The sequence below is a fragment of the Gasterosteus aculeatus genome, chromosome 4 (genome assembly GCF_964276395.1).
Source record: "Gasterosteus aculeatus chromosome 4, fGasAcu3.hap1.1, whole genome shotgun sequence".
NCBI lineage: Eukaryota > Metazoa > Chordata > Actinopteri > Perciformes > Gasterosteidae > Gasterosteus > Gasterosteus aculeatus.
Window position 1 is genome coordinate 33,650,110 of NC_135691.1, and position 27,319 is coordinate 33,677,428.

Consider the following 27,319-nt stretch of genomic DNA (forward strand, 5'->3'; position numbering starts at 1 on the left):
CGCTCACCGCTGAGTTGAGTGCGTCAAAGCCAAACCGACAGTTACCCCTGGATTCACCCGACCGCGCAAATCCACGCTGACGGGCGGGAAAGCCGAGATGACAGGCGGGCTATATTTAACCGCGCCTGCCTCGGTGTTCACTTGGCACAACTCCGCACGCAAAGGTTTGGGGCGGGGGGGGGGGGGGGGGGGGGGGCGACGCGGCGAGGCCTCCGCTGCCGGAGCCACGCAGGCCCAAATGATCCAAACGATGCAAAACGCGTCCCAGCCGGCCGCTTCCAAACACAGACGCATATAAGTAAGTGGAATCGCTTGCGAGCGCGTAGCGCCTCGAGATCCGGGTCCCTCCGCCGCATCACACCACGGCGCCGCCGCTCATCCGTGAAATGGGACAGATTACATCCGTCGTCGATAAGGAGGTAGAAGGGGGGGGGGGCGGATATGAGGCACGGCGAGTCTCCAGAACTCAATAAAGCCAAACTGTGGTGAAGATAAGGGCCCGTCTGGGTATCAGCGACGCGGCGCCCACAGGTGTGTTTTCTCTTTCTTTTTTATCTTACATAATCCCATCCGGCTGTTTATTCGGGCACAGTTACCAACGGCAGAGGATGCGTGACGCGCGCCGAGCGCGCAGCAGCCGTCGTTGCCCGGGGCAACGGAGCGCAGCCGGTATTCTGATTTGAAATGGTCCTTTCTTTCCAAAGCACACGAATCCCTTTCATGGACCTCCATCGCCCCGTTGCCGTCTCTCGGCTTTCTCTAGACCTTTGTGAACCAGATGAGACGGAGGTCTGATTGCGCCGGGTTTCATCTGAATGAAGCAGAGGAAGAGCCGCCGAGTTCGGACGGAGACGACCTGCAGGAAGAAGATCCAACAAGCTGCCGTTGCTTTGAATCAGCAAAGCTACCGATTTATGTTTTAAGTGTCAGTGCAATAGTCGATTGCGTCGTGATCAGTATTCTCTTCGTGGAGAGTTTATCATAGTACAGATACATTCCACGTAAAAAGATCTGAAAAGCCTGACATTTAATGTAAGTCATTGATTGGATTGACATCCAGCTGTTATCTCCTCCCAGCTCTCCAGCTGTTCTCAGCGAGGGGGTGTAAAAGATGGACGCCCACCCTGTTAGCAGCCCTCTTCTCCATGTCTCCGTCATCTGCTTGGTGTCTCTGCATGCAGGGAGCCCGTCTCAGGTCCCCCCCCCCCCCCCCATAATCGGATAAAAGATTAAGGGAGCTGAGCTAGTTCAGTGTTTTCTGTTCTTCCAGCGAAAAAAAAAAAGAAGCATTTTTCAACTGCAGCGCAACCGATGCAGAACACGAACGTCACAACGCCGTCTGTGCGCACGAGATAAATCCGGATTATCAGAGGAAGCTGAAACGGGCCCCTCTAAGCTCTGACTTCAGTCAGAACACCGGTAGCCTAACGAGGCTACCTCGTTAGCATCTCTGAGATAGTTGTTGTTTGTTTTCGTCTCCCCCCCCCCCCACACACACACACACACACACCCGATAGCTTGCGCGGTCGCCGTGAGGTCACGAGATGTGTGACACACAGCACATCGCCGACGGAGCAGTAGTTTGCCGTTGAGGTGCTTTCGTTGGTTTCAGTGAAGCCAAGAAGCCGCTTTCCTCGATGAATCGGCTTAAGCAGGTAAATGAACAGCGCATTTACCCGCACTCGAAACCCGTTACTCTCAATTTGCCTTTAAATGCCTCAGCGCTCCCCGTTGAACACATCTTCTAGTGTCCAAGGGGAGCGAGTATCTGAAATGGTAGCGGGAGAGTTTAGAGACCCTTTGCTGTCCGTCGTGACTGATATTTAACCGGATGTGCTTCTCATCAGAGTGAGGTGTGCAGAGGAATATTAAGAGAAAGTTCCTTCCCCACTTTCTAAGTTAACAATGCCCAACCAGCCGCATGAGAACGAGAAGATTGCTCATTCTTTGAACCCCAGTTATCATTGAATTCCTTTATATCCTTCTTGTAAGAATATTAATGTGCGAGTCATTACATTCTGCGGCTGCCCGCACCTCGGATTGATCGGGATCTCATTGTGCAAATCCAATAGTCAATTAAATCGCCCCCAAATAAACCTCTCATATTGTATTTCTCCCACGAGCCGAGAGGCCGAAGCTCCGCCTCTCCGATTAATCTTCGATGACAATTTGCCGGCCGGAAACAAATCAGGAGGAGTGCCGTCCCGTCACGGACCCAAGCTGTTATTCCCCCACGCACTGATTGCACCAAGGGGGGGGGGGCTGAAGCAGACCACTTGGATGCGAGTGAGAGAAAGCCTTGGGACTGATGAGAACGAGGCCGCGGGCCTTTGCAAGGTCACTCGAGTGGCGTCGTTGCCGTGCATTCATTCGCACGCCTTCGCGACCTTGTTCCGGTGCTGGAAAATAGAGATTTCAGGAGATGGAGGCTGCAATCAAAGCAGGAAGGGGGGGAGAGAGAGACACATGCGCGCCTTTGAATGAACGGTGACGCTGCTGTGTGTGTAATTAAGCCCCTTTCTGTTCGCGCTCGCCATCTCACAGTCGTGCTAAAGAGAATCCCGTCCTTGTCACCGCAGATCCGTATGCGAAGATCCACCTGATGCAAAACGGCAAGAGGCTGAAGAAGAAGAAGACGACAATCAAGAAGAACACCCTGAACCCTTACTACAACGAGTCCTTCAGCTTTGAAGTCCCATTTGAACAGATCCAGGTACGTCTCTCCTCCGATTACCGCTCTCAAGGCTCCGAGATCCCTCAAAGGTCGTGTGCTCCACTGCGGGGGGGGGGGGGAAGCAAACATTTGGGCGTAAATGATTGATAAGTGGAAGCTCATTTGCCAAATAATCAGTCGAGAGGTTTTTCATCGCAACGGAATAATCGTTTGAAATAGGCTTTTGTTTCGTAATTTGTCCAGAAGCGTTGATAAGTGTTCTTATAGGCACGCGTAGCACGCAGCTCAGGGCCGGCTTCCTTCGTTATTACTGTGCTCTTCTGCGTGAGCCGACGCACGCAGCGATGACTGCTGACATCACGTCAATGAACGCACAAACTTTGCCTGAAAGGAGAAGCAACAAACGCCAATCAGAACCTCGTGCAAATCAAGCCCCTATTTCGTCGTGCTGAACCGCTACAAATGCTGAATTTATAGTTATTATCTCGTCATTGAGTCACTTTGAATGATCATGAGTGTCACCGATTGGAATCATGAACTTTAAATGAATTAAAACGTTTAATTAGGTACATTGAATGCTGTCCTGAAAGTTTAAAACATACTTTAAACTCCCAAATGCTCAAAGAGCTCGTATCGTACGTCTGTGGCTACGTTGCATTTGCTTTTAGACCTTTAATCCCACACTTACTGCCACAATATTACCTGTTCAATGTAGGAAAAGAATATAGTTTTATTAGACTTTTCCCACCTTGTGTATCAAATGACGGCCAACGGAAAGCTGCAAATGAACCGCCTTCATCTGCAGAGGCGCTGGAGTCAAACTCCTGCGTTTAATCTAAAGCTCTCAGTTGTTGTGAGAAAGTTGTGTGTGAATGACAATCATCCTCAGCGAGCACACACGCGATCAGCTCCATAGACCTCAGGGACGCCATTTAGAATAATTGATGTCTCATGTCTGCACCACGCAGCGGAGCTACTGAGCTGTTTGATCGGTGAATCGATTAGAATCAGCGGAGCGAAACCTTCTGGTCAGCGCTGATTAACCGCCGCCCATCTAACTCCACCTTTGACCCTTTGTGCGCCGATTCATATTCTCTACTCAGCGCCTCTTTGAATGAGCCCATTTCTCTCCCTCGTCCTCTCTCCTCCGCAGAAAGTGCAAGTTGTTATAACTGTCCTGGACTATGACAAGATCGGCAAGAACGACGCCATCGGGAAGGTCTTTGTGGGCCTGAACAGCTCGGGGACGGAGCTGCGCCACTGGTCCGACATGCTGGCCAACCCGCGGAGACCCATCGCCCAGTGGCACGTGCTGAAGCCCGAGGAGGAGGTGGACGCCCAGCTGTCCACCAAGAAATAGGCGTTTTCAGCGCCTGCCTTGTAGTACTCTTTAGCCAGTATGTGTAAATACCTCAGTGATATATGGGTCCGTCCATGGTAACCCCCCCCCCCCCCCCCACACACACACACACACTCTGTCTCGTCCAGTTCCAATTGTTCAAACGTCTGCTTTTTTACAATCACTTCTTCACTCGCTTTCTCTTTAGTGTCTTTCTTCTGATTCGGCGGTTTGTTTCTCACCTCCTCGCCGTCCCGACCAGACGCCCTCTTCTTTTAAGCAATACGATGTGTATAGGAAGCGTTTATTGTGCCACAGTTGTGTATATAAGTATGCAGACAAAAATGGTTTCTAGTTTACGTGTTTGTATGTTGTTACCTGTTTCCTAATCTGTGGATATCTCGGTGTTTTTAATAAGATGTTCTATTTTAAATGATGTAAATGCAGATATAGAGGGAAGCCAATATTATATATCCCAGGATTTGAAAATTCTACCTTCTTACCTTATTGCATTCCAGAGAAAAAAAGGAGCATTCCAACCTGCAAGACACTAGTGGAAATATATTCATATTATATAAGACAATGTTCTTAAGTTCAGCAAAGAAACTTCAAAATAAAAGGCCATTGACCAGCGTGGTTGTGAGGGGAAACGATGCTGCTGGAGATTAGACAAGCACATGATTTCTTACTACTTTTTGTACTTATTGCTCAATGAGTCCATGCAAACTAAGAGCGTTTACGTTGTCCAGTAAGTGGAGCAGTTCAGCCTTTCGAAGGCCCTCGTTCGCTCAAACCGGCTCTTTTCCTTTTTCCAAAACGGAAAATATTGCCTCCGAAAAAAGACTCTTAAAAAACAAACAACCCTTGTGAAAAAAAAGCACCAAGCTGCGTCCATTGTGTCTTTACGCTCGTTTAACGACATGTTCTTAACGTTTACTTTGAACGGCCTCGTCGTTGTTGGAAGTATTCCGCATTTAGGCCGGGGGTCCGATCCTCGGGACGGAGTAAAGAAAGGGGGGGGGAGGACTATTTTTTAGAGTAATTCAACATCTTGACTATTTTTCGTAAGCTGCATGATTTTTTTTACTAAATCTTTATTAAAGGCCCGGGGACGAGGGGGGGAGATCTCCTGACGCCGGGGGAGGGGGGGTGGGCGCCTCTTCTGATACAAACCCCCTTTTGCCTTCAATCAGAGGAGAGGACGCCAGTTATAATCACTGCCATTTGCAGAGGCGACTTGTGTGCAGCGCCTCCGTTCCTGCACACGCACACTTGGGTTTAGTGGCAACGCCGTCTTTGCTTTGCCTTCTCACAGTGACAATAGAGCCAGCCATGTTTTACTGCCAATTCTAACCTGTACGTGGCTTCTGTTTTGCACTGCGTGTCTTTGAACTAGCTTGTGGACTTCTCTTTTTTTGTGTGTGTGTGGGGGGGGAGCCGGAAATTCACCGACTCCATCGTCTTAACTAAAAAAAAAAAAAAAATGAAAAAGCAAGAAAGCAATGACGACAAATCAAGTTTCGGCCGACGGCTGTGACGTAGTTTTTGTTTCTTCTTGTCGACATTGAGACGTGAGCGTGCAGCTCCTGGTCCGCGGGGGGGCTCCGCCGCGTCCCCCGCTAGGGGTCCGATTAGCAGCAGGGGCGCGTTCCGGGCCTCTCGTCCCGGAGGAACCTCTTGCATATACTGGACGTCGGCTTTCCGGAGGAACTTTCTAAACGTTTTCAATGTTATTGTGTGGTCGATAGCGCTATTATGAAAAAGCTACTCGTCATCCCATCGGCGTCCGCGAGGACCGCTTGGTGTCTCCCTGTGACCGGCGTGCGTGCTTAGAGGTGTGTAGACTTATCAGTAGGTAGCCAGGCCGGTTCGTCCCGTAGTGATGTCGTAGCGTTTGCCGCCGTTGTGTCCCTCGCTCCCTCGTTCCCTCCCTCGCTCCCTCCCTCGCTCCCTCGCTCCCTCCCGCAGAGGAAGGCCTTTTCGATCCGGCGCGAGTGGCTCATTTCAAACGCAGCATTTCGTCGAGCACTGTGCAATACTCGTTCCTTCATCCCCGTGGTGGAGAAAACAAACGCAAACAGAAAGGTTGTGACCCTTGAGGACGGAGCTTACAGGTCGGGGCTCGACCCCCCCGCCGCCGCCGCCCGTCGACCTCTGTGTAAGGCCCCTCCCCCTTTTTTCGCGGGTTTGTTCTTTTGTTCTTGCACACAGTTCCAGCATCAGAAGTTTCAGGGAGTATTAGTTGGGTACCAAACAAGATTCTACATTTAAATGTCCCCTTAAAATGCCGTGTACATATTTACATATTTGTGTCAAACAATGTATATCAAATAAATATTAAGTGACATGATGAGGATTATTCAGCTGCAAATATAATTTCCCCATCTATTGTCCGTATATCTCATCAGCATTTTCATTGTGCTGGAAGTATTTTATCCCTTAACTGCCCCTTTTATATTTGAGAGGAAAGCTCTGAATGTACAGTTTGGACTGTGTCGGTGTGAGATTAGATGTACTTTGCACTTTCTGTTGTAAAAAAGACAAATGTCCCTCTGTTCATATTTCTTTCCAGTAGATTTTTTTAAACAACCCTTTGGGGTCAAATCTGCCGCCTGATTGCATTCCAACATCACCGAATATACTTTAATTCAGCTGCATTCTCGGCCCCTCGTTCTATTGGACGTGTTTTACATTTTCGTAGATTCGTGAATTCCAGAACAGCTTCAGATTTAAAAGGAAAACGATGTAAACAAGGAAGCGGCTTCGTAGAAATGACCGTGGCGATCTGATATCTGGACCACGAGGTTTTCAAAGGTCAAAGCGGAGCCGTAACAGAAATAACTAATGTATCAACGTACCAGGGAACTCAGTAACAGGCGGCGTTGCAGAACTCATCGGATTGCGATGTGTGCTGGAAAAACAACAACAACGACAACACAAAGCCATCACCTGCAACGCAATGCTCCTCTTGTTGTTGTTATTAAAGTGTGCACGCAAAATCAAACCCCAAATCCTTCTCTGGTAAAATAAGCCTGTGACAAGAAGCCGCGGCGCCGTGTAGAGTATTAGAATCTGATGCTGTGGAAAGATCCTAGTTGCCTTTGTGCACATCAACCGCCTGCTTGAGTATTTTGTGCGTGGAACTTTTCTCTGTGATCTCGTAGAACTGTTTGGGGTGTTTGTTTTTTTCCGCTCACACAGTTATATTTGCTGTGTATAACCTTCATTTTTGACGAGGTGTTTTGCAGTTTTGTTTCACTTTTGTGTGGTGATTCACTCTGTGGAGTTTTCTGACTGTTGTTATATAACTTCATATACACAAATGATCAATAAAAATGTTTTATTTCCTGTTGATACAGAAGCCTGTCATGTCGTGTTTTCAGCTGTGTGTCGTCCTTTGAGACGCTGCGACGGCGTCTAATAGCAGCTTCAGTAACAACGTCGAGCTTCACTCCTCTAACAGGGTCAGTATTGAAGAATGAGCCACTGCTCCAGAAACAAACGGGAACAAGGAAGGTCTGCATGACCAATTCTACTTTTAATGATGTTTGCTTGTGATCACTTTGTCCTGAATCCTCCATACCTGCAGTTTAGCCTGGTCACTACTGCCACCTAGAGGACACGACAACAACAACGACGACAACTACTTATTGTTTTCCGTTTTATACACAGATGAATTTCGATTAGTGAATATTCCCTGATGTCTACCCGAGCCAGAGGACAGGGACACCTTCGTCCTCCCACCTAATGGATGACGTCACGTTGATTTAAGGCTCAGAGGGAAATCGATGGTGAGAGCACCCCGGGGACTCAGTAAATAATGACACTAAAATGTAGTTTCTATTGTTTAATAATATATTATTGTCAGCTTCTTTGCTAAAGCATCGTAATGTTTGGTTTTCTCTGAGTGAAATTTTGAAACACACTTCATGTTTAATGGGTGCACCATGAGGCTCTACCAACACATTTCTCCAAAATAGGTTGACAAGTTTGGTTTCCCTGGAATGGATTTGAGTAAGGTTCAGTAGGTTTGAGTAAACAGACATGGCTGAAGAGAATCTGTAATATGCAAAGCTGTGGCGTCAAACTACTTATATATAATAATCTTTTTAATTCTATATTATTTTAAACGTATGCTTAAAACTAGGCTTGATGATAAACAATTTAAAACCTCAAAACCAAATATGAAGAATGAAGAATGATTCCTTTTAGACGCTCTATGATAGCCTTAAATATAAAATGCATTTTTATGTAAATCTTAGCTGTGGAGCTGTAATCTAGCCCATATGTCCGACCTCGCAGAACTCTTCACGCACGTTTTTTTGTCAATCTGATAATTGTGGACTTTTATTCTAATAAGTCCACGCATTTCCTTTGTATTTATTTATTGGTTTTATTGTGAAAATCCAGGCCTGCCTTGTGCAGAGGGGCGATGTAGCTTCAACAGGTTAGCTAGCGTTAGCCATCGTCACACCGGAAGTTGTGTTTATCGGTTGAAAAAGTCCGTGTTGTTTCAGGGTAAACAAAAATAAAACAAACATAAACGGCATCATACGTGCCATCAAATATAGTATGTGGTGCTAGAGGCTTTCTCTGTGTGATTTAAATAAATGTCCGCTTCTTCTTTTGACGAGTGAGTGCTTTTATTTGTCAGGGAACAGTGACGTGTGAGCTCACATCCGCTAGCTAACAGACGCTTGACGTCTTTGACTCTGACAGCTCGTACTGCAGTCGCAGTTGCACTAAACTCATCTGGTGCTTCTTTCTGCATCTTTAAAAGACCTCGCGGTTACCAAAAACAGACAGAAAATGCTGTCCTACATCATTGGCGTGAGTACAACTTAGTGTGAAGTTGAACCGTTGCGTTAGTTTCTGCTAATTCCGCGGCGTTCGCTTAGGCTAACCGTAGCTAACGGCAGCTACCGTGTAACGTTAAGTTAGTTCTCCTAACCGAGCAGTCGGGGCCGAGCACACAGGCGGCGGTGACTCATCGCTCCCGTTGTGGATTAAAGAAACACGGCTTGACTCGAGTGGGACAACGCCCCGCTGCAGCCTCGGAACGTCAGCTAGCTAATGCTAACACGGTGCTCATTCTCCTCCTCTTCACGACCCCCTTTTTTTTTGTTGTTGCTCTATCGCAGTTGATCCGAGGTGGCTTCGACAGCATCGTGAACTTGATCCTCCGACTTCTCTTCTCCAAGAAGAGACCCGCGCTCACTTTGGAGGACCCCAACATAAAGTACGCCCTGCGGCTGCTGGACAAACAGGTACCGAGGTGGAACGATGTTTTACAAACTCTAAAACTATTCGTGCAAACGTGCCAGAACTGCCATTGGCTGCTGATCTGAAACACCTCCTACAAAATCACCTGTTTGCGAACGCGACTGGTGCGTTCAAGGACTTCCGCACTTTCTGATTAAACTCGTGTGTTTTTGATGTGCAGATTGTGAGTCACGACACCAGGAAGTTCCGCTTCGCCCTTCCGTCCCCCGAACACATCCTGGGTCTGCCCATCGGTCAGTATCCAACCGGTCCATTAATCACATCGGTATGAGAGGGACTTCTGTTTCTGTGTTACAATCAGCAACCTCTAAAGTGAGAGGAACGTGCAAGAACACAAAGACAAAACATTTAGCAAAGGAATTAAACCTTATTGTCCGAAGGAGCGGACCATAAAGTAGTGACTCACCGCTTTGAATAAAGCTGCATAGTATTATGAACGTGAGTAAAGCTGCGTTGTTTTATTTTATCGTCTCCAGGGCAGCACATCTATTTGTCTGCGCGAATAGACGGGAAGCTGGTGGTCCGTCCGTACACGCCGGTGTCCAGCGACGACGACAAAGGCTTCGTGGACTTGGTGGTGAAGGTACAGCGAGTCGACGCGCACACCTGGTGTTTTTATTTCATTTTTCCTAAATCGCTTTCTTTTCCCGTCCGCTGTCAACAGATTTACTTTAAAGATGTCAACCCTAAATTCCCGGAGGGAGGGAAGATGAGTCAGTACTTGGAGAGCCTCAGGATCAACGACACCATCGACTTCAGAGGACCCAGCGGCCTCCTCGTCTACAGAGGCAAAGGTGAGCTGCGTCACCTGACCAGCTGCAGGTGTTGTGACTGAACTTCTGCTGCTGGATCTGACGTTCTTTTAAAAAAAAAAATTTTATTTCATCCACAGGCGTTTTCGACATTCAACCAGATAAAAAGTCCCCGACTGAAACCAAGACGGCTAAACGTGTCGGCATGATCGCCGGAGGGACCGGTAAGCGAGACTTGTAAAGTGTCGTGGACGAGGTCCTTAAACCGTCGGTTACTTCCTCCCAATCTCGTCTCATCAGAAGGAACGTGACCCTGTGTGTGTCTTCATGCGTGAAGCAGACCAAACTTCAATTTTCATTATTGCAGATTTTAGTCACATGTTCTAGAGAATTACTCTTTGGACACAAGCGCGTCGTTTGTGTGTGAAGTGAGCGTCTCCGCGTTGCTTCTCGCAGGGATCACTCCCATGCTGCAGCTCATCACAGCCGTGATGAAGGATCCGCAGGACCAGACGGTCTGTTACCTGCTGTTTGCCAACCAGGTCAGTTCCACCAGGGACCCGCGATGAAGTTGTTTTTCCTGTACGATTGCGGAGAAGCGGTTGACGCTGAGCCTCTCGTCCCCGTCGCAGACGGAGAAAGACATCTTGCTGCGGCCTGAATTGGAAGAGATCCAGGTCAACCACCCGGACCGCTTCAAGCTGTGGTTCACCCTGGACAGCGCGCCCGAAGGTGGTCACTTCTGCCGACTTTTGTTTGTCCCCCCGACTTCCCGTTTATTAAGTATAGTTTTCCATAAATAACTCTTGGTACTTTCAGACTGGGAGTACAGCCAGGGCTTCATCAGTGAAGACATGGTGAGGGAACACCTGCCCCCCGCCGATGACGACACCCTCATCCTGATGTGCGGGCCGCCGCCCATGATCCAGTTCGCCTGCAACCCCAACCTGGACAAAATCGGCCACTCCAACAGCCGCAGGTTCACCTTCTAGACGTGAAGGTGGCTCCACCCTGAGAGTATTGCACTTTGTATACGATATTTATGCTACGATGTAATCATCATGCTACAGCATGGACCAATTCATGTGTCCCAGAGAGCGGGAGGACAGCCTGAAGTGTCCACGTGGTTGAGGTCTGTTGTCCAAGTGCCTTCACACTGGCAAAGCTTTTTTTTTTTATGCATCATTTAAGAGTTGCAACCATTTGTTCCTTTATTGCTGCTGCCAGTGTTGGATATAACTGCCCTCCATCGTCATTATTTTGCTAAAACATGTTCTTGGTGATTGTTTGGATATGCAATAAAAAAAATACATAAAGTAGACTATTCCTCGCAACCTTTATTAGCAAAAACATTTAAAAACATGGACTTTGGTTTGAAATATTTGCTTTCAGTCATGCAATTTGAAGTAAAACAAGATCAATACAACTTGTTAGGTAGAGCGCTAAAGCCAGATGTTTATTGGCTTAGCATGGAGACGGGGCTCAAGCATTTATGAGCTTACTCAATGAAACCATGCAGATAGTTTGGGTGTGATTCCCTCTGCCATTGATCAGTTTTGACCACAGAACTGGAGTTGAAATTAGCAGAAGACTCAGATCTCAGTGTCGCTCGATACAGTAAATGTTTGCTGTAATCTTGAAACTTCAAGAGGTACAAACAATGCATGCATTATATTTGACAGCCTTAATAAATATCTATAGGGTCATGAAAGCTGTTGGCACAAAGTCTCAATCAAACACGTTGTCACTTCCTGCTGCGTCGACAGAAATCTCGTGAAACGACTCGTCGTCCTTCAGCATGCTCTGGAACAGAAGACAGACTCAAATCATCCAGCGGTCGCTTTGTAAACCTGCTCCCCGTTTTATCATCGAGGGTCTCACGGTCAGATTGTTGATTTCCTCAGAGAATTCTCCAATCTGTCTCACGGTGCCTTCGGAGTCTTCCATCTGCCAAAACACGTAAAACAAACGGACGCTCGAGACGGAGACAAACGACTGCGCGTTCTTGATGTTTTTTTTCCGCGAGACGCCGTCTGCGTACCTGCTCCAGGTGTTCCAGGTGTTCCTCGTACATCCGGACGCCCGTCTGGAAGCTGCTGCTTCGAGGCATTTCCACGTTCATGGGGCAGACGTACTCGGCGGCGTCTTCCGGACGTTTCTTCCTCAGAGTGCCGAACCCACCGAAGGACAAGCGGCGAGGCTGCAGGAGGAACATCGGCGGTTTGACATTTGATGGCTTGAACAGACGAGTTTTCAGAGTTTAGCTTAGCATAAAAAACTGGAAACCGCTAACCAGGCACCACATATATTATTTGTGTTCTCACGGACCGCAGATATCGTTTCTAAGAAAATATAATTGGTACTTTTGAATGACACAATTGGACCGGGCTTCATCGGTGGGATGCGTTCGTGTCCGGCTACCTTGACTTTGGCGGTGGCGCTCAGCACGACGTAGTCCGGGTTTTCCAGGCACTCCTGTTTGAGCCGCTGCGCCTCGGAGCCGACCAGCAGGTGGAAATGCGTCGCCAGGTGGCGTCTCAGCAGCGTTTTGTTGGGCGGGATGTTGAGCAGGAGGGCGAGCGCTTCCACGTTGAAGCGAGGCTCCAGCACCTGCACACATTAGAGGACACCGTTGTCGTCCGAAAGATCACACCGTTAATTATTATAATTGTTATTGTTGCACCCTCTCACCATCAGTCCTCCATGAACGCCGCTGCCTCGCAGGTTGGGCGCGTATTCCGCTAGATCCACAGAGCGCAGCCACTCCATCACTCGGTGGTTGGTCCACTGGGAGATCTCTGCCGGCGTCATGTTGTTCTGCACCACGACAGGAGAATTTTAGGTAAAAAAAAAGAAAAACAAACCACCCAAAAAGGGAAGAGGGCGGGACTTCCTGCGCGATACCTCGTCAGAGGGCCGTCGCCGCAGACAGTTGGGTTCGTAGCAGTTGAGGCGGAGGACCTGAATGGCCCTCTTGATGCTGAGGTGATGGAGCACGCTGCCCACCTTCAGAGACAGCAGGTCGTCCTGCGAAACGAGAGTCCGGCACGTTTAAAGAACTGATCGGGAAACAGAGGAGCCTTAACGGCAGAGCTGCTTCAGAAGGTTCTCCGCTCACCACCGTCATGTAGTGCAGCATGCAGCCGTCCACACGCGCCTCGTCGAAGGGACTCTTGTACTGCGGGAGGCCGATGTCATCCAGCCACCCTGAAACACACACATTTCACTCGTGGATCACAGAGCAGCGGCGGAAACACGCCCGTGTGTGTGTGTGAAGCGGCACTCACTGGTCACCCAGTTGTGGTCCAGTCGGCCTTTGAGGTCTTCCTCCTCTGACCCGAGAGCCTGCAGAGCCAGCTGCAGCTTCTTCCTGTGGAGAGGGTGCTTCATGCACAGCTCCTGATGGGGCAAACAGAGCGCCAACGTCAACGGGCAGGAAACTCCTCTTGCATGTGTGTCTTCTTTGTAGTTTGAAGCGTAACAATAACCAAGACCCAGAATCCCACCTTCTCCAGGTCATGCTGCGAAGCCCTCAGTAGCGTTTGTCCCGACTTGATCCAGCTGGGCCCCTGAGCCACGTAGGACCCGAGGCCCTGCTCGTGCAGCCACGCGCACACGTCCTCTCTGCTCCACTGCGAGAAAGGAACCTCGACCACGCTGAGGGAGGCACAGAGGGAACGCTCGTCACTACGGAAACGACGCCGGCCCCTTCGGCGAGCCGCACAGAGTCGACCGCGGCGCCGAAACCCTACTTGTGTTTGGAGTCTCGCGACCAGCCGAGTCGAGGGCCGGCCGTGGCTCGGACCCCCCCCCTCCTGAACTCAGTCTGCGCCTCGTCGTCCAGGTTGAAGGAGCTGGAGTGGCTCCTCTTCAGTCTGCGGGAGCGGCACGCGACGAGTGAGCAGAGGAATCGCCGCGTGAGGCGGGCCGAGGCGGCTGAACGTTACCTGCCGAAGAACCTCCTGAAGCCTTTGGACTTCTTTTTGGTTTCGGGGGAGGACGGCAGAAGGGATCCGCCGCGGGACTGTCGAGGGGGAACGCCGGCCAAGTCCAGGTGCTCCGTGGCGCTGCGCTCCGCGTCCGCTGTGAAGGTCACCACGCGTTTAAAACGTGACATACGCAGCTGGACCACATTCAGAGTTCACTGCAGCTCTACCGGCCACGCGAGAGAGGAGCAAACGGTTACAACGCAGCTCACTAAACGGTGAAGAACCCAGAGAAGGTCTTCATTGCAGATGTTTTGAGGTCATGGATAAGAGACAGCTGGATGAGTGAGATCGTGGACAGAGAGGAATTCTAGAAGCAGCTTTTCTTGTTCAAAAATGAGTAGTTTCTAACACCTGAATTGTTTCAGACGAAACAGAATATCGTTATTAGTCATTGAGGTCGGGAACTACTGATTGGAGGCTACGACAGCGTGTGACCATCAGACCTCAGAGTGACATCCAGCTGTATAATCCGGCGCTGCCGTACCGCTCTATCGCACCAACTGGCCCTCCGGGTGCGATCGTCTCAATTTACAGAACCGCGAGAGAAACAACGGGATCAGCGTCAAAACACAGAAAGACATTTGCTGAATTCTCCGGCTATCAGCGGCTCACAATCACCCAGGTTGGGGGAGCTGGCTGCCTGCTTCCCTCCGCGCAGCTTGAAGAAGCCGCGGCCGAACGAAGCGCGGCCCTTCTTGGTGCCAAAGCTCCCCTCACTCGCTCGGGAAGGAGACGAGGACGCGGGTCCCGCTTTGGTGTTGACCTGCGGAGAGAAAAAAGAGGTAGCGGCGCCATTGAACCACTAGGTGTCAGAGGAGGACAACGTCCTACGACGCGCCCTGTGGTCAACGTGTCCACATCAGCGGCTCTTACCGGCTCGCCGCTGCTGGTTGTGGCCGAGCTGCTCGGCTGTGGGGAGTCTGAGGAACTGAAATAACAAAAAGTGTTGACCTAAAAACCTCCTGAGCATCAAGAACCGCAGAATACGGTCAGTTTGCAGACAGACGCGTCATCAAACATCAGATCACTGGTTTCAAATCTACTCAAATAAAGCGTTTGTATGGAAATGTAATTAAATCATTTAACAGATTCAATCGCTCTCCTCAGGAGAAACATTTTGTAGGTCCCTTATAATAATAAGTCTGCAGTTTAAAAAGCAGTGCCTTTCTGACCCACAATCCTTTGCAGCGCCGAGGATTCAACTCATCTACTGAGCATGATGGCGGCTCATTATCAGATACACAGAGTTCTTGTATGTCAGAGTAGTTTTATCTGCTGGAATTAATTCATATTTTGAGGAATTCGTTTCCTTGTGGAGAAAGTGGAGCAGCGAGGAAGCGGGTTCGATGACATGAAGCAAGCAGTGATTAAGTGGGGACGGCAGCGTTTTACCTCCCGGCTGCCTGGACCCGCTCTCTGTCCAGGTCATTCATCTCAGAGAGCACCGCTATGCACGGGACGGACTGACAGGGAGAGAAACGCCGTTAAGCCAAACAAACAACAACGCAGACGGACGCTCCGCATCCCTGCGAGAAACCGAAGGTCTACGCTGGAGAAGCGGAAGTCTCCAGTCTGGCTTTCATCCGGTGTAGCATTGCGTTTACCTCGCTGGAGCTTCTTCCTGCCCCCCCGTCCGGCGCGACCCGATGCCCCTCCTCGGACAGCGAGGGGTCGTCGGGGATATCGGCGTAGTCGTCTTCCTTAAACTTCTCTGAGGGACAGTCAGCAGAGCCACCGGGGATGAAAACTGAATTATATATACACACGTATCTCTCTAGCGAATAGAAGGAGTTGAACTTCAGAGCGGATGTCTGAGGCATCAGAAATGTAACGGAGACTTTCAGGCCGAAGACACTAAACGCTCTTTGGACAGACTGACCTTGGATCAGCTCCGGCCCGTTCCTGCACTTTGTGAGCGACTCTTCCAGCTGCTTTATCCGTTGCTCCTGATGACAAACACTTCTGGTTACGACTACTTGAAATAAGTCAAGGCGACGAGCACAGCGCCGCGCTGTACCTTCACGTCGTTGGCCGACGCCAGGGACTCCAGCGCCATCTTCATCTGCAGCGCTTCTGCGTCTGTGGAAAGAACAAAAAAGAAAAACTTTCACGTTGAAGTGCATCTCCAGGAACCAGGAGCCCACGGCGGCTCAGAGCAGCTCTCCTTTCAACCAGAACCACAAATGATCAACAAATTAAAACAGCAGCTAATCGCTTTGTATCGACAGAGAAACCTCGTGTGCACCAGACGAGCTCGTCATCAGGGTGGATCTTCTAATCGAGGCTTAATCTCTTCCAAAGCAACTCGCGCTGGAACTTGCTCCTCTTTGCTCACAAAATAAGATTTATGCATAGAACTAAGACATATTTCCACTGAGGTGGATAATATAAATAGACTAAAAGTTTACAGAAATTACTTTACTTTATAAAGATGCGCGACAAATAAACCCTCAGTTGCTGTGAAAGTCGTGTTCTTACGGTGCAGACGGCCTCCCAGAGGAAACTACACCGTTGGGCATTTTCTTCTACGTCATATTTTATGTAAAGAGTCACGTATACTGAACAAACATCAGGGTCCAACAAAACGTCCTGCCGGAAAACGGCGTTTTCCCGATTCTAAGAAATTTGAATATGCTCCTTCGTCTTGTTTTACGGAGCCATTTTCCCTCTTGAAAGCAGACATGTGACCCGGGTCACGGGCGTAGCTTTCGGATTTAGATCTCACCAGGGAACAAACAAGCAGTGTCTGCGCAGTGAGCTGAGGGACAAAACAAAAGCCCATCAGATTAAAGCGCGGCGCGCGTGGAGGAGGAGACTCCTCCATCCAGACCCGGCGTTCCTCGGCCAGCGGGATTAGATAAGGCCAGCGGCGGGAGGAAGGAGTAACCGTCACTTATGTTTGGTGTGGCGCAGACAGACGGATGAGGGGTAAAAACAAGGGCGCCTCAAATCGCCTCATTGCAGTAGGTGGCCAGTATTTTCCGGCAGGGATGCTGGTGGGGAATCGATCTGTCAAACCCGTCATTGAAGCGGTTCAAGAAGCTCCCGGACGTCTACGTGAGCGGCCCCCACCTCGCTCTCCGCCCTCGGCTCCGCCGTGGCTCTCCGCCCTCGGCCCGCTCTCCTCCTTCAGCCTCCTCAGCTCCGCCTCCCGCACCTCCAGCTGCCGCTGCAGAAGCTGCAGCTCCTCCTGGCAGGAGAGGAGATGCACGGTCACCGCGCTGCGATTCTACTCCAGTTTGTATGAGCAAGCGTTCAGTGGTTCAAAGGGATTAAACACAACGCAGCAAAGGATTTCTGTCACTAATGTTCTATTAAAGTAATTGATGGGTCTCCTAGGCCGATCCGTTTGCGCAGATGACCTGAAGTAGATTCATTTTAAGACTAAATGCAAACACATGAACATTCCAGGTTTAAACCGAATGAACGGACACATTTAAAAAAAAAAAAAAGCCATGCAGCATTCGATACGTGTATGTGGAATTAAACCGGATCACTGTTCCACTTTTACATCAGAACTCAAGCTCACTTTGAGCCTGGTCGCATACTAATGTTTCAAACTTTGGAAAAGAAGATGTTCTACACAGAACAACTACAGTTGACTGGATTTAATCCGGTTGTGCTCCTTGAACACACGAATTATGCAGTCGTTCATTACATCATTTGGTGGGTTTTTTTGTTTTTTAAACTCATTCTTCAACAAACTGTGGACACACTGAGGAACTGGTCATGCACATAAATCTTCCACAAAGATCCAAATGAACAACCTGGAGACGCCGCTTGGATGAACGCACCAGTCAAACTAAACGCTTGGCGGCACTTTCAGCCTCCTGAGCAAACAGTACGATCCTGCAGACACGTTTCAGTCTACAGGCGTTGATGCAATAAGGAAGAGCAAGTGAACCAGGACGGGACCCTGAAGGCACTTACAGCAGGTGTGGTGAAAGTCAGGAAAGCGGTGCAGTTGAGTGAAGAAGCGGCAGGCTTAGAGGGTCTTACAGGGCCAGAAAGGAAGGAGAGGACAGCGTCAAACCTCGTTCACCTCGTCTCCCGCGGAGCGCCCGCCGTCCCGCTTGGGCCGCTTGGCGGGTTAGCGTGTCGCACACAGATGTTAAAAAAAAGAGGCGGAGAAGAAAGGGAGCAGATGGATCACGAGGAGTTATCGGAGGATCACGCAGATCCGCCGTCACAGACAGACACGCGAGGAAAAAAAGCGCCGGCTGTCTCACTTTGCTGGCTGAGAGTTTCTTCTCAGACTGCAGCCGCTCGTTCTCGATGTCCGTCACCCTGAACCGCAGGTCCGTTACTTCCTGGTACAAACCCTGCGGAGGAGGAAAACACCACCGTTACCCTGCAGAGGGTCCTACGTCTCCACCTAGAACACCAACTGGGACGACTCTGTATTTGATTGACATCCTGGTTATAAAGTCTGACACGACGCAGAGGCTGTGCGTCCGTAACGTAAACAACTGCCTCGTGTAAACTGAAGTAGACGTTCGTACCAAAGTGCTCATTTATTTTTTTCTCAAACAATTTTGAAGGGTATTCACAGAAGAAACCGAGCAACGAGCAAAAGCAAAAGTCAATATACTCGAGTCGTCAAAATAAATGGAGTGTAAACATGACATTTTACCCCAAACTGAGCCGCTCTCATTGTTGGAAAGAGTTTTGACAGTGAGGCCTGGTTTTAAATTTGCCTCATTCGACACAGAACACATAAATATGTTACACACGGACGTGTTGTGTTCTTCGGGGCTTGATTTGAAGCTGAAATGGGGGGATGGAAACACAAATAGGCTCATTCTACTCAACTCAGCAAACTCCCTTCAGACTTCTACTGTCTGGAAACGTAACATTCCCCAAATGTGTGTCGCAGCTATTGGACAGAGTGTGTGGAAACTTTAACACCCACAACCTTTGCCCCCTCAGAGGGGGGAGAGCGGCTCTGGCAGGAAACAGCTGCTGGAGCCAAAAGGGGCGTTTAAGCCTCTCCTGTAACCCTGAAAGAAGTTCATCCTGCACCGCATGACGCAGCCGAGTCCTCCAGCGGAGTGAGACGGACCTTTGGGACCTTTAAACAACGGCTGGGGGGCCTGAGAGGATTCTGGAGTCACGCATCGCATGAAAACAGGCCGCAGGTGCAGCGGAGAACCTCCACCCCCCCCCCACCGACCGGCTGTCACACATAAACGCGTTTGTACCTCGTTGTCCCGGCGATCTCTCTCCGCCGCCGTCAGCTGCAGCTTCAGAGTGGACACCTCGCTCATCAGCTCCAGCTTCTGGGTCTCCAGCGCCGTGCGGTTGGACAGCTCCTGTGCGGCGAGGCGCACACTCGGTAAAGCCGCGTGCCGACGTCAGTGTGCGGGGGGGGGACGTTCATCGGGTCTCACCTGTTGCAGCAGCTCCTCGGTAGCGTTCAGCTTCTGCCGATGAAGGTCCAGGCAGGAGTCCAGGTCCCGGATCTTCTCCCCTTGCACCTCGACCTGGTCCGTTAGAACGCTCACCTGGACCACGGAGAGACGAGATACTGGAGGTAAAGACTACGAAAGCTGCTCAGTCCTCTTCCACGTGGAGAGAAACCCAAGACCCCAAACTTTCGACCCAATAACAAACAGAATGACCAACAAACAGATCAGAGAACTTGGTCCTTTCAGCATTAAACTCGATTGCCTATAAATTGTTGTGCAGCCTTGTAGCAGTAATGAAGAGTTGAGCTTCCCGACCTGAAGAACAAGACACTCTTTGTCGCTCTCCAGCCGGGACAGACGCTCCTGGTAGACTCCGTCTGAGCCGTGGCCGTTGGTCTGAAATGAGACACAGCGGGCCGATTAGTGGCTCAATCTGTCCAGCAAGGTTTCCAGCCGGGGGGGGGGGGGGGGGATTTGGGGGGGTTCTGGTGTCGTGCTTAAATTCTGGCCGCGGAACCGGGTGGATTTTCTAAAGGACTCAAGAGAAGAGAACTACAGAACCTGGCTGACGATGAACTCCCATGAAGAGAGGAGCCTGTAGAGGAACATCTGAGGGTCAACGCGTTCTCACATGAAAGTGATTAGAAAGTTGAATCAAAAACACGGCGGCCTCGGAGGGAGACGAGGCGGCGAGGAAAGAAAAACGAGAGGCCAACTAGACAAACCCCCACTTTGGAAGACGGAAACTATTTGCAGGAGAGTCCTATAGGAACGCCGTCCTTCACACGGACGTCATAGCAGCGATGGGAGATTCCCACCAGGCCCCATACGTGGTCGCTTATACATTAACGGATGCATGAGCGACCACGTTTGCGCCTGCATTTACACCCCCCCCCCCCGCTTAACCTCTAAAATGCAATGACAGGGGAGACGAGCGTATTTAGTTTGGGTGTAAGAATGTAAGCATTATGAATTATAGAGAAAAGTATTTGCCAGAACGTTATTCAAACCACCCACTAGTTTGAATTCATTGTTATTACAATCAGATCATTTTGTAAACGGCGTAAGACGCGTTGCCGTGGGACACCGCTTTGCCCTCGTACGCGCCGTGCTCCTGTACGAAATAGCGGTACGATCCATTCTTGTGTTTGCGGCTGTTGGCGTGTCAACAGAGCCGTTGCCGAGAGGCTGAGGTTTTGCGGCGTGATAAATCTCTCCGGCTCCGACGCACACAAACGCTTCATCTCGTCTCGTTACCAATCGTCCCTGCAGCCACTCGGCGAGCCCCTCGGCGGTGGAGTCGGGGATCTGGCATCGCAGGTTGTCCCTCTCCTCGTTGTCCATGAGCTCCAGCACCCCGCGCAGGTCCTCCAGCAGGTGCAGCACCCGCAGGCCGCCCAGGAAAGGAGAGGTGGGCGACTGGCAGTCAAACAGCCCGTTGGAGTAGTCCATGGCCTTTGAGCCTGGGGAGACAGAGGGGACGAGGACAGTAAGAGAACCAATCATTCGCCGGACTTATTATAATAAAAGGATTTCTCCCTGATTTTATTGATTAAGTCAAAAGCATTGCAGTCATTTGATCATTATTCAAGTTCATTCCCATTATTTACTTTATTTACTTAGTTTCCTCCGGAACATTCACTGAAGACATCGACTATCAAGTAACTCCTACACAAGTACGTGTTCTTCTGCAGTAGAACAGCGTAAACAAATATACTCTTAGTCCTTAAAAAGGTACACACGTTTATCAAGCGCTGTGTGCCGCAGTAAAACCAATTACTAACAATTAAATCTCCTCCCGTATCTGTGGAAACAACACTTTCTGATGTCTTTCGGAAGCAGAAACATCAGCGTGTCGACTGAACTCGAGTGCACGATGTTCCCACCGAGCGCCGCTGCCTTCTGCTCATCATCTCAGCCTTAAATGTCAGCCATAATTAAGACATCCAACAGCGACAAAAGAGGGGGCGCAATACGTAAACATACAAAAACATTGCTCCCCCACCGGGGCTGGTGTGTGTGTGTGGGGGGGGCTGTGGTTTCTGCGGAAACAGAGGGGGACTGGGGGGACGTCACATGATCGGCTGCCTCGCTCCCATTGGAAAGGTCAGCGCTATAATTACACACAGCAGCGGAAAAGAGGGGACTCTGAAAAGCGACGTGCTCGTCTGCAGCGGCGCGGACGAAGCGCCGGAGCTCCCAACTCGCCGAGCGCGAATAATCGTTAGTTTCCGTCGCTGATGGAAACTTTCTTTGGTTTCTCATGGCGGAGGAATGCGGTTGGAGCCGGAGAGGCCCGGTGGTCCCGCAGCTCGCATTCAGCATTATTCCACTCGAGCACGGCTGTGTAATCGGGGGAGGGCGGGGGCGGGGGGGGGGGTTGCATTAGGCTGCTGGTGCAGGAGGAGGGAGAAGGGCACATTGTGTTATAACGTGCGCTGGACGTAGTATTCCCAGCATGCACTTTGATGGTTTCCAGATGTTGCCGGACCCCGTGCCCACTCGAAAAGTGGTCTTAAAAGTCAAAGTGTACGACGTGGTTACCCGCTATGATCCCGTCCATCTGCTCCAGCGCCGCTGCCAACATGTCGCTGGCGTCGGACATCATCTTGAATCTGACAACAGAAGAAGAAGGTTAAGTGAGGGAAAGAAGAAGAAGAAATAGACAAAGGACTTTGCAAAGACTCCGACATTAACTGCTTTCAATTCATCCACGGTGGCGCCCAAAAAAACGTAAATATGGTTCTATGGAAGTGAGATTAAGGACGAATAACAACGTCTTTAAGAATGTCAGCATTGTGAATTAAAAAGAGAATGTGGTATTAATATCTCAAATAGTCCCGGACTTAACCAAATGGAAATGTGATCATCTAATAAACGTTTTCATGACGACTGAGGAAAAATCTGTCTGCTAAAGAAGATTGTGTCACGAGTTCAAAACGCCAAAACAACTAAAAAGAACATGTGATGAGATTATCTCATGAATTGCATTAAAACAAAACCAAAGACCACAGCAGCTCACTTAAGAAAACATCAGTAGGTCCACTTATTGTAAAAAAAATAAAGACCAGCTTTCAGTGCAACATTAGCTTAAGCACAGTATTTTTCCACAGGTCATAAAATCACTTTTATTCTGCACAATTCTCTAATATGAAGTCTGTGCTGCAGAAAACAAAGTGATCTCTGGGACTTTTTACCCAGCAGGCCTTGTTCCGGTGCTCATGGGCTGGGGCTCCTATCTGGGGGGGGGGGGCTGTTTATGGGACAAGGGGCTTCGACTGCTTCACGGCTTCATTTCGACTGCCCTCCCCAGGGAAGGAGAGCAGCTTTCACATAAAATGTTAACAGTTCTCGTGGGCTACTCGGGTCTTACTACTCCCCCCCCCCATCTATTTCCAGTCTGATGGAAGCTGTATTTGGTCAGCTGTTCATTTCCCCTGAGGTTGGTTGGTTTCCCCCCAAAGGTTCTCTGTAGAGAATGAAAGTAGGTTTCTACTGTGTGAGCGCAGACGAGGGTGAAGAGAGAAAAGGCGCCGCGTGCTTCCTCATGCTCCACCCGGCCATCTCTTCTGGTCAGTGCCGCCGTCTCCGCGGTCATGTGATCAAAGCCACATCCAAACCAGCATCGTGGCTTTCGTGGGAAACACACACACACACACACACACCACAGCCGTTGCATCATTTTAGAGTTTAGGATAAAACTTGCCGAGACAGAAACAAATCAGGAATGGATTTTGCTCTTTCTCACTGAAAGCTGCCACGTGAACCACGATACTCCAAAGTACTCCATACTTCCACTCTTCAGACGAAACCGGGCCCGGGTCGAGAGGTCTTCCGTTTCTGCCCAAAAGCCCACAGAAGCGGGTCCACCTCCCAGGACCGCGTGTGGAAGCGTCAGCGGCGATGATTGATAACGCGACAGTGAGGGAGTGAGCATTGCGCACATTCCTGAGCAGGTTAGTTAACCCCCAAAAAAAAAAAAAACACCGACGCCTGGTACCGACGTCCCCGCTGACCTCTGTGGACCCCCCCCTTCATCCTTCAGAAGCAATGCTTCAGGGAACAAACACATTTTATACTCTTTAAGAAAAGCCACTTCTTTCCGTCCAGACGTTAGAACTTCTCATCCGATAAGACGAGAACAGTCCGCAATGAAAACGTCAATAAAAAGGACAAGTGACATCTTTATCGCGTTTACTTCTTTGTCCAAAATGATATTGGATTCGTTGCATCTTCTGATGCACTTTTACTGCGTCCTCTGCAGGATCACAAGCGATCACTGGAGAAGGAACATTTCCAAGTCTACTTGGTAGAAATACAAATTTGTCTGAAAATGTAACTCGACTGGGCCGAAAGGTGGTTTTAACATCAACCAGATGTAGAGTGGGAGGTTTGGAGGGGGAGGGACGATACATCTGCAGAGAAAATAGGCTGGGATTACTTGACCGTGTGCTGAGCGACACACATCTTACTTCCAGCTGTGGTGCGGATGTGCCTTTCAGAATAGGACCGACTCAGAATAGCAATAGGAGCAGCGTTGTCGTAGTAACCGCTGGATCACATCGCTGCTTATTGGATCAAAAGTTAAATTAGGTTGCGCCGTCTCAGACAAGACGGAGTCCAAACCGTTTAAATAGTTTCATGGGGATTCTACTTGCGGCTGTTTGAATATTCAATATTGGATCCATTGCTGCTCATTTCGCCTGCTCAACGGTCAAAAGCCCAAATACATTTTCTGCACTATCGCAGACGAACAGCAGCAACGCCTCATATTTATAATCCGCTGCAGCACAAAAGCAAACGTTAAAAGTAGCACTCAAAGAGGCAACGCCGCAGGCACGAAGCCCGACCTGCGGGAGTCCACCCGACGTGAAATCCACCCGCCGGTCAAACACCCGGCCTTTGTTTGCGTTTCCGACGAGGTCTGACCGTTTGACGCGAGGCGAGCGGCCATCTACCCACACGGAGACGCCGCACAGACAGGCCTTTGTCCCCCTGGGACTCACATGACGCTCATCAAGACGTTGCAGCTTTTCCATGTGGCCCTCAACTCAAGTACATCCTGGGTCAGGATTTCACATTGGAGGAAGAAGGAGGAGGAGGAGGTAATAATGTGTGTGTGTGTGTGAGGAATCGAGAAAGAAATCACAATGAGCCAAGAAAAACTGCCTTTCACGGCGTCCGTTACAGGAGTCCTTCCAGAGTCGGAGAGCAGGAGTCAAAATGAGGTCGAGCCGTGACGGCCGTAAACACAGAGGCGCGCCTGCACTCAGGAAGACCGTCACTCGCTCCTGTCAGGAAGCGTTTCCTGACCCACGCTGGAGCAACGTCTTCCTCTCGGGCCAGCAGCGACAAACCTTCATGGCTGAAATACTCCCGCAGCTCGCATACAGCCCCCCCCCCCCGAGGAAAAGAGATTCAGCCTAAATTGAGATCTTTGTAATTCCAGGGACATGCGGACGTCTCAACGCATCACGTGACGCCTCCCTTCTTTTACCAAGAATGCAAGGAATGCAGATTTTTATACACGTGGCTTCCGGAAAAACAAAAACCTGAGAGGTTAGAAGGCTTCTCCTGGTCTGGTCTGTGCAGATCTCACTGCAGGCCGGGTCGGCCGCCGACTACAACTCGGATCAATGCTGAACTTTGCCTCCTTTTTCTGCCGAGCAACACTCAAACACTGGGGGCCACGATTCACGTCTTCTGGGTCAGCCGACCATCGAGAGAGAGAGAGTGTGTGTGTGTGTGTGTGTGTGTGGCGGGACAGAAATATGGTTATTGTCGGAGAAGGAAATCAAATCCTTTGTTATGCTTTCAGTGGCCGGAAGCCGAGGGGACATGATGGGACATAGAGAGGAAGGTCACGCAGCTTCGTCCTACAGGAGAGGTGTCCCTTACTGTCCCGGTCGCTAAAAAAAAGGGGCCTGAGGCTGATGGAGAAAGGAGCAACGCTTTAAAGCGCCGGCTGCGAATGCGTTTTATACAGTGGATGCTGTGGGAGCCAAACTGGGATTTGTGATTTGGCTTCAAACATTTAACGGACACGTGACGCACAAATTAGATGTGGTTGAAGGAAAAAGAAAATAAGGCAGACACTTTGGTGAAGCACGTGTTAGAAAAGGATTTAGTGTGTATTTTCCAAGATATAAAATAACAAATTGCCTGCATTTTGCGTTAATGTGAAATCAGAAGCAATTCAAAAAACATGAATTAAATAAAAGTCACAAGGATACAAGTTCATTTCTTCTTATACCACAGCGAGAAAAATAGAAAATAACAGAAGTGAAAATGAACAATTTACAATAAAAAACGAATTTATTTTAACCAAAAATACGTCTTAAATCGACTTTTACGCATTTAAATGAATTAAACACGCTATAACGGTTAACATTAGAGGCTATGAGCTAAGCTAAACTCTCAGCTGACACAAACGGTTCGTCTCTCGCGACGTTCGTGTCCAATTAAAACGCGTTCAACACAATTAACGTAAAGTTAACGTAAAGTTCAGCTAGCGGCTCAGCAAACTTCCACTGAACAAAACCGTTGATTCGGACTCTGCTTCGAACGGGCATTTAAAGTTGGGTTTAACTTACGGTTTGTCGACCGATAAACGAAACGCTTCAACTCCCAAAAAAACCCTCCTCACAGCCGCTTCATGGCTTCACTCCACCGCTCCTCCGTGGACTGAGGTCTTCATCCAGGACACGGACCTCCAAACTTAAATAAATAGCCAGTACGAGCGGAGTCAAGCTGGCCGGAAGCGGGGACACTTCCGGGAAGATGGCCTTCAAAATAAAAGCGGAAACCAAGTTAAAGGTTGGTAAGTGTTCCACAATGGAGTGTGTGTGTGTGCGGGGGGGTGAGGTGGGGGGGTCGTTTTCTGATGCCCCTCACAACTTTGGGGGAAATAGTTATGTATCTTTAAAAAAAGTCTAAAGCTTTACACTGTTGTATCGCAGCTTTCCATTCTGAATATTCCTTCCGAATCCAAATCATTTGAAATAAACCCTGACAAGCTTTTATGTGTTTGCTCCACCATTAAAATACTAACTGGAAATATTTATCAATTTGTGAGATTAATTATTAAGAATATTTTATAACATCTGTGCCCTCCTCTCATCTGTGCCTTCCTCTCATTTCTCTGTCACTAAAATATAATCTTATCATGTCTTTAATGCAAAAATACAATAAAAAAAACATACAGAATACAGGACAGAACATAAGCATATTGGAAGGATACAGGCAGTTCACTGTAGGACTGAGCGCATTGATGGTGCAAACTGCATGTTATTAAATAGAAAATGTATTATATAATCAGGCGGTTGCAGTATTCTCAGCATCAGTATACTTAGAAAGAAGTGGTGAGATAAGTGACGGCAGTTCACAAAAGACTTAACAGAGCTCTGACAAAGTGGCCGGTGCGTGGGTGGCTGTAATCTGGCAGATAAATTACATTACACAGCGTGCAAATTAAAAGCCCTGTTTTCAGCACACAGGTCGCTCTCCAACCGCCGGGGGTTGACATGTGTATTATATGTGTGTGTGTGTGTGTGTGTGTGTGTGTGTGTGTGTGTGTGTGTGTGTGTGTGTGTGTGTGTGTGTGTGAGGGGGGGAGCATGTAAAAAGACGGACCAGCAGGTGGAGTTAGAGGTGTGCTCTGGAGGGCCGAGACCTTGTAAAAGAGCTTTGGCTTGTACAGCACATGTGTGTACTGTATGACATAAGAAGGTCCCTGAAGCAGAACAGCCTGCGGCCTGAAGGAGACTCTGCGTTGATTTAATGGCAGTGTGCACTGAAACACCCCCGACTTACTGGGGGACTAAGTGATAAAATGAGTTTTTTCTGTGAGATGTGTGACATCCTGCAAACATTTA

The 27,319-nt window shown here is 49.3% G+C and overlaps 3 protein-coding genes across 15 annotated transcripts in view; 2 read left to right on the plus strand and 1 right to left on the minus strand.

The window, feature by feature from the left end:
- The window catches only part of syt1a (synaptotagmin Ia), an 84,443-nt gene extending 77,072 nt beyond the window's left edge, over nt 1-7,371 (plus strand). For all 11 annotated transcript variants that reach the window (XM_078100496.1, XM_078100490.1, XM_078100492.1 and 8 more), the window contains 2 exons: nt 2,580-2,713; nt 3,828-7,371. In XM_078100496.1, the coding sequence (XP_077956622.1) occupies nt 2,580-2,713; nt 3,828-4,034 (341 nt within the window). In that variant the 3' untranslated portion in view covers nt 4,035-7,371. The remainder of the gene's footprint in view (nt 1-2,579; nt 2,714-3,827) is intronic.
- A 1,283-nt stretch (nt 7,372-8,654) lies between these two features.
- On the plus strand, nt 8,655-11,367 carry cyb5r3 (cytochrome b5 reductase 3). Of its 2 annotated transcripts, XM_040175047.2 has the most exons (9): nt 8,655-8,843; nt 9,155-9,280; nt 9,457-9,529; nt 9,773-9,879; nt 9,961-10,090; nt 10,189-10,272; nt 10,505-10,590; nt 10,681-10,780; nt 10,868-11,367. In XM_040175047.2, the coding sequence occupies exons 1-9, from the start codon at nt 8,823-8,825 to the stop codon at nt 11,038-11,040; spliced, it is 900 nt and encodes a 299-aa protein (XP_040030981.1). In that variant the 5' UTR covers nt 8,655-8,822; the 3' UTR covers nt 11,041-11,367. The 2 variants fall into 2 exon arrangements, with proteins under 2 accessions (XP_040030981.1, XP_040030980.1); XM_040175046.2 differs by having other exon boundaries at nt 8,662-8,843; nt 9,773-10,090.
- On the minus strand, nt 11,366-26,243 carry LOC120818180 (liprin-beta-1). Of its 2 annotated transcripts, none has more exons than XM_078100498.1 (25): nt 26,039-26,243; nt 21,990-22,060; nt 20,703-20,908; nt 19,761-19,841; nt 19,428-19,541; nt 19,239-19,349; nt 18,267-18,359; nt 17,110-17,227; nt 16,055-16,116; nt 15,917-15,983; nt 15,642-15,748; nt 15,430-15,500; nt 14,911-14,965; nt 14,656-14,800; nt 13,996-14,131; nt 13,801-13,923; nt 13,555-13,705; nt 13,336-13,447; nt 13,167-13,255; nt 12,953-13,075; nt 12,740-12,865; nt 12,470-12,658; nt 12,090-12,248; nt 11,930-11,995; nt 11,366-11,851 (listed from the first exon to the last, which is right to left on the minus strand). In XM_078100498.1, exons 2-25 carry the CDS (start codon nt 22,051-22,053, stop codon nt 11,777-11,779), a joined length of 2,643 nt encoding a protein of 880 aa, XP_077956624.1. In that variant the 5' UTR covers nt 22,054-22,060; nt 26,039-26,243; the 3' UTR covers nt 11,366-11,776. The 2 variants fall into 2 exon arrangements, with proteins under 2 accessions (XP_077956624.1, XP_077956623.1); XM_078100497.1 differs by having other exon boundaries at nt 14,650-14,800; nt 26,039-26,234.
- Nucleotides 26,244-27,319: the final 1,076 nt, after the last annotated feature.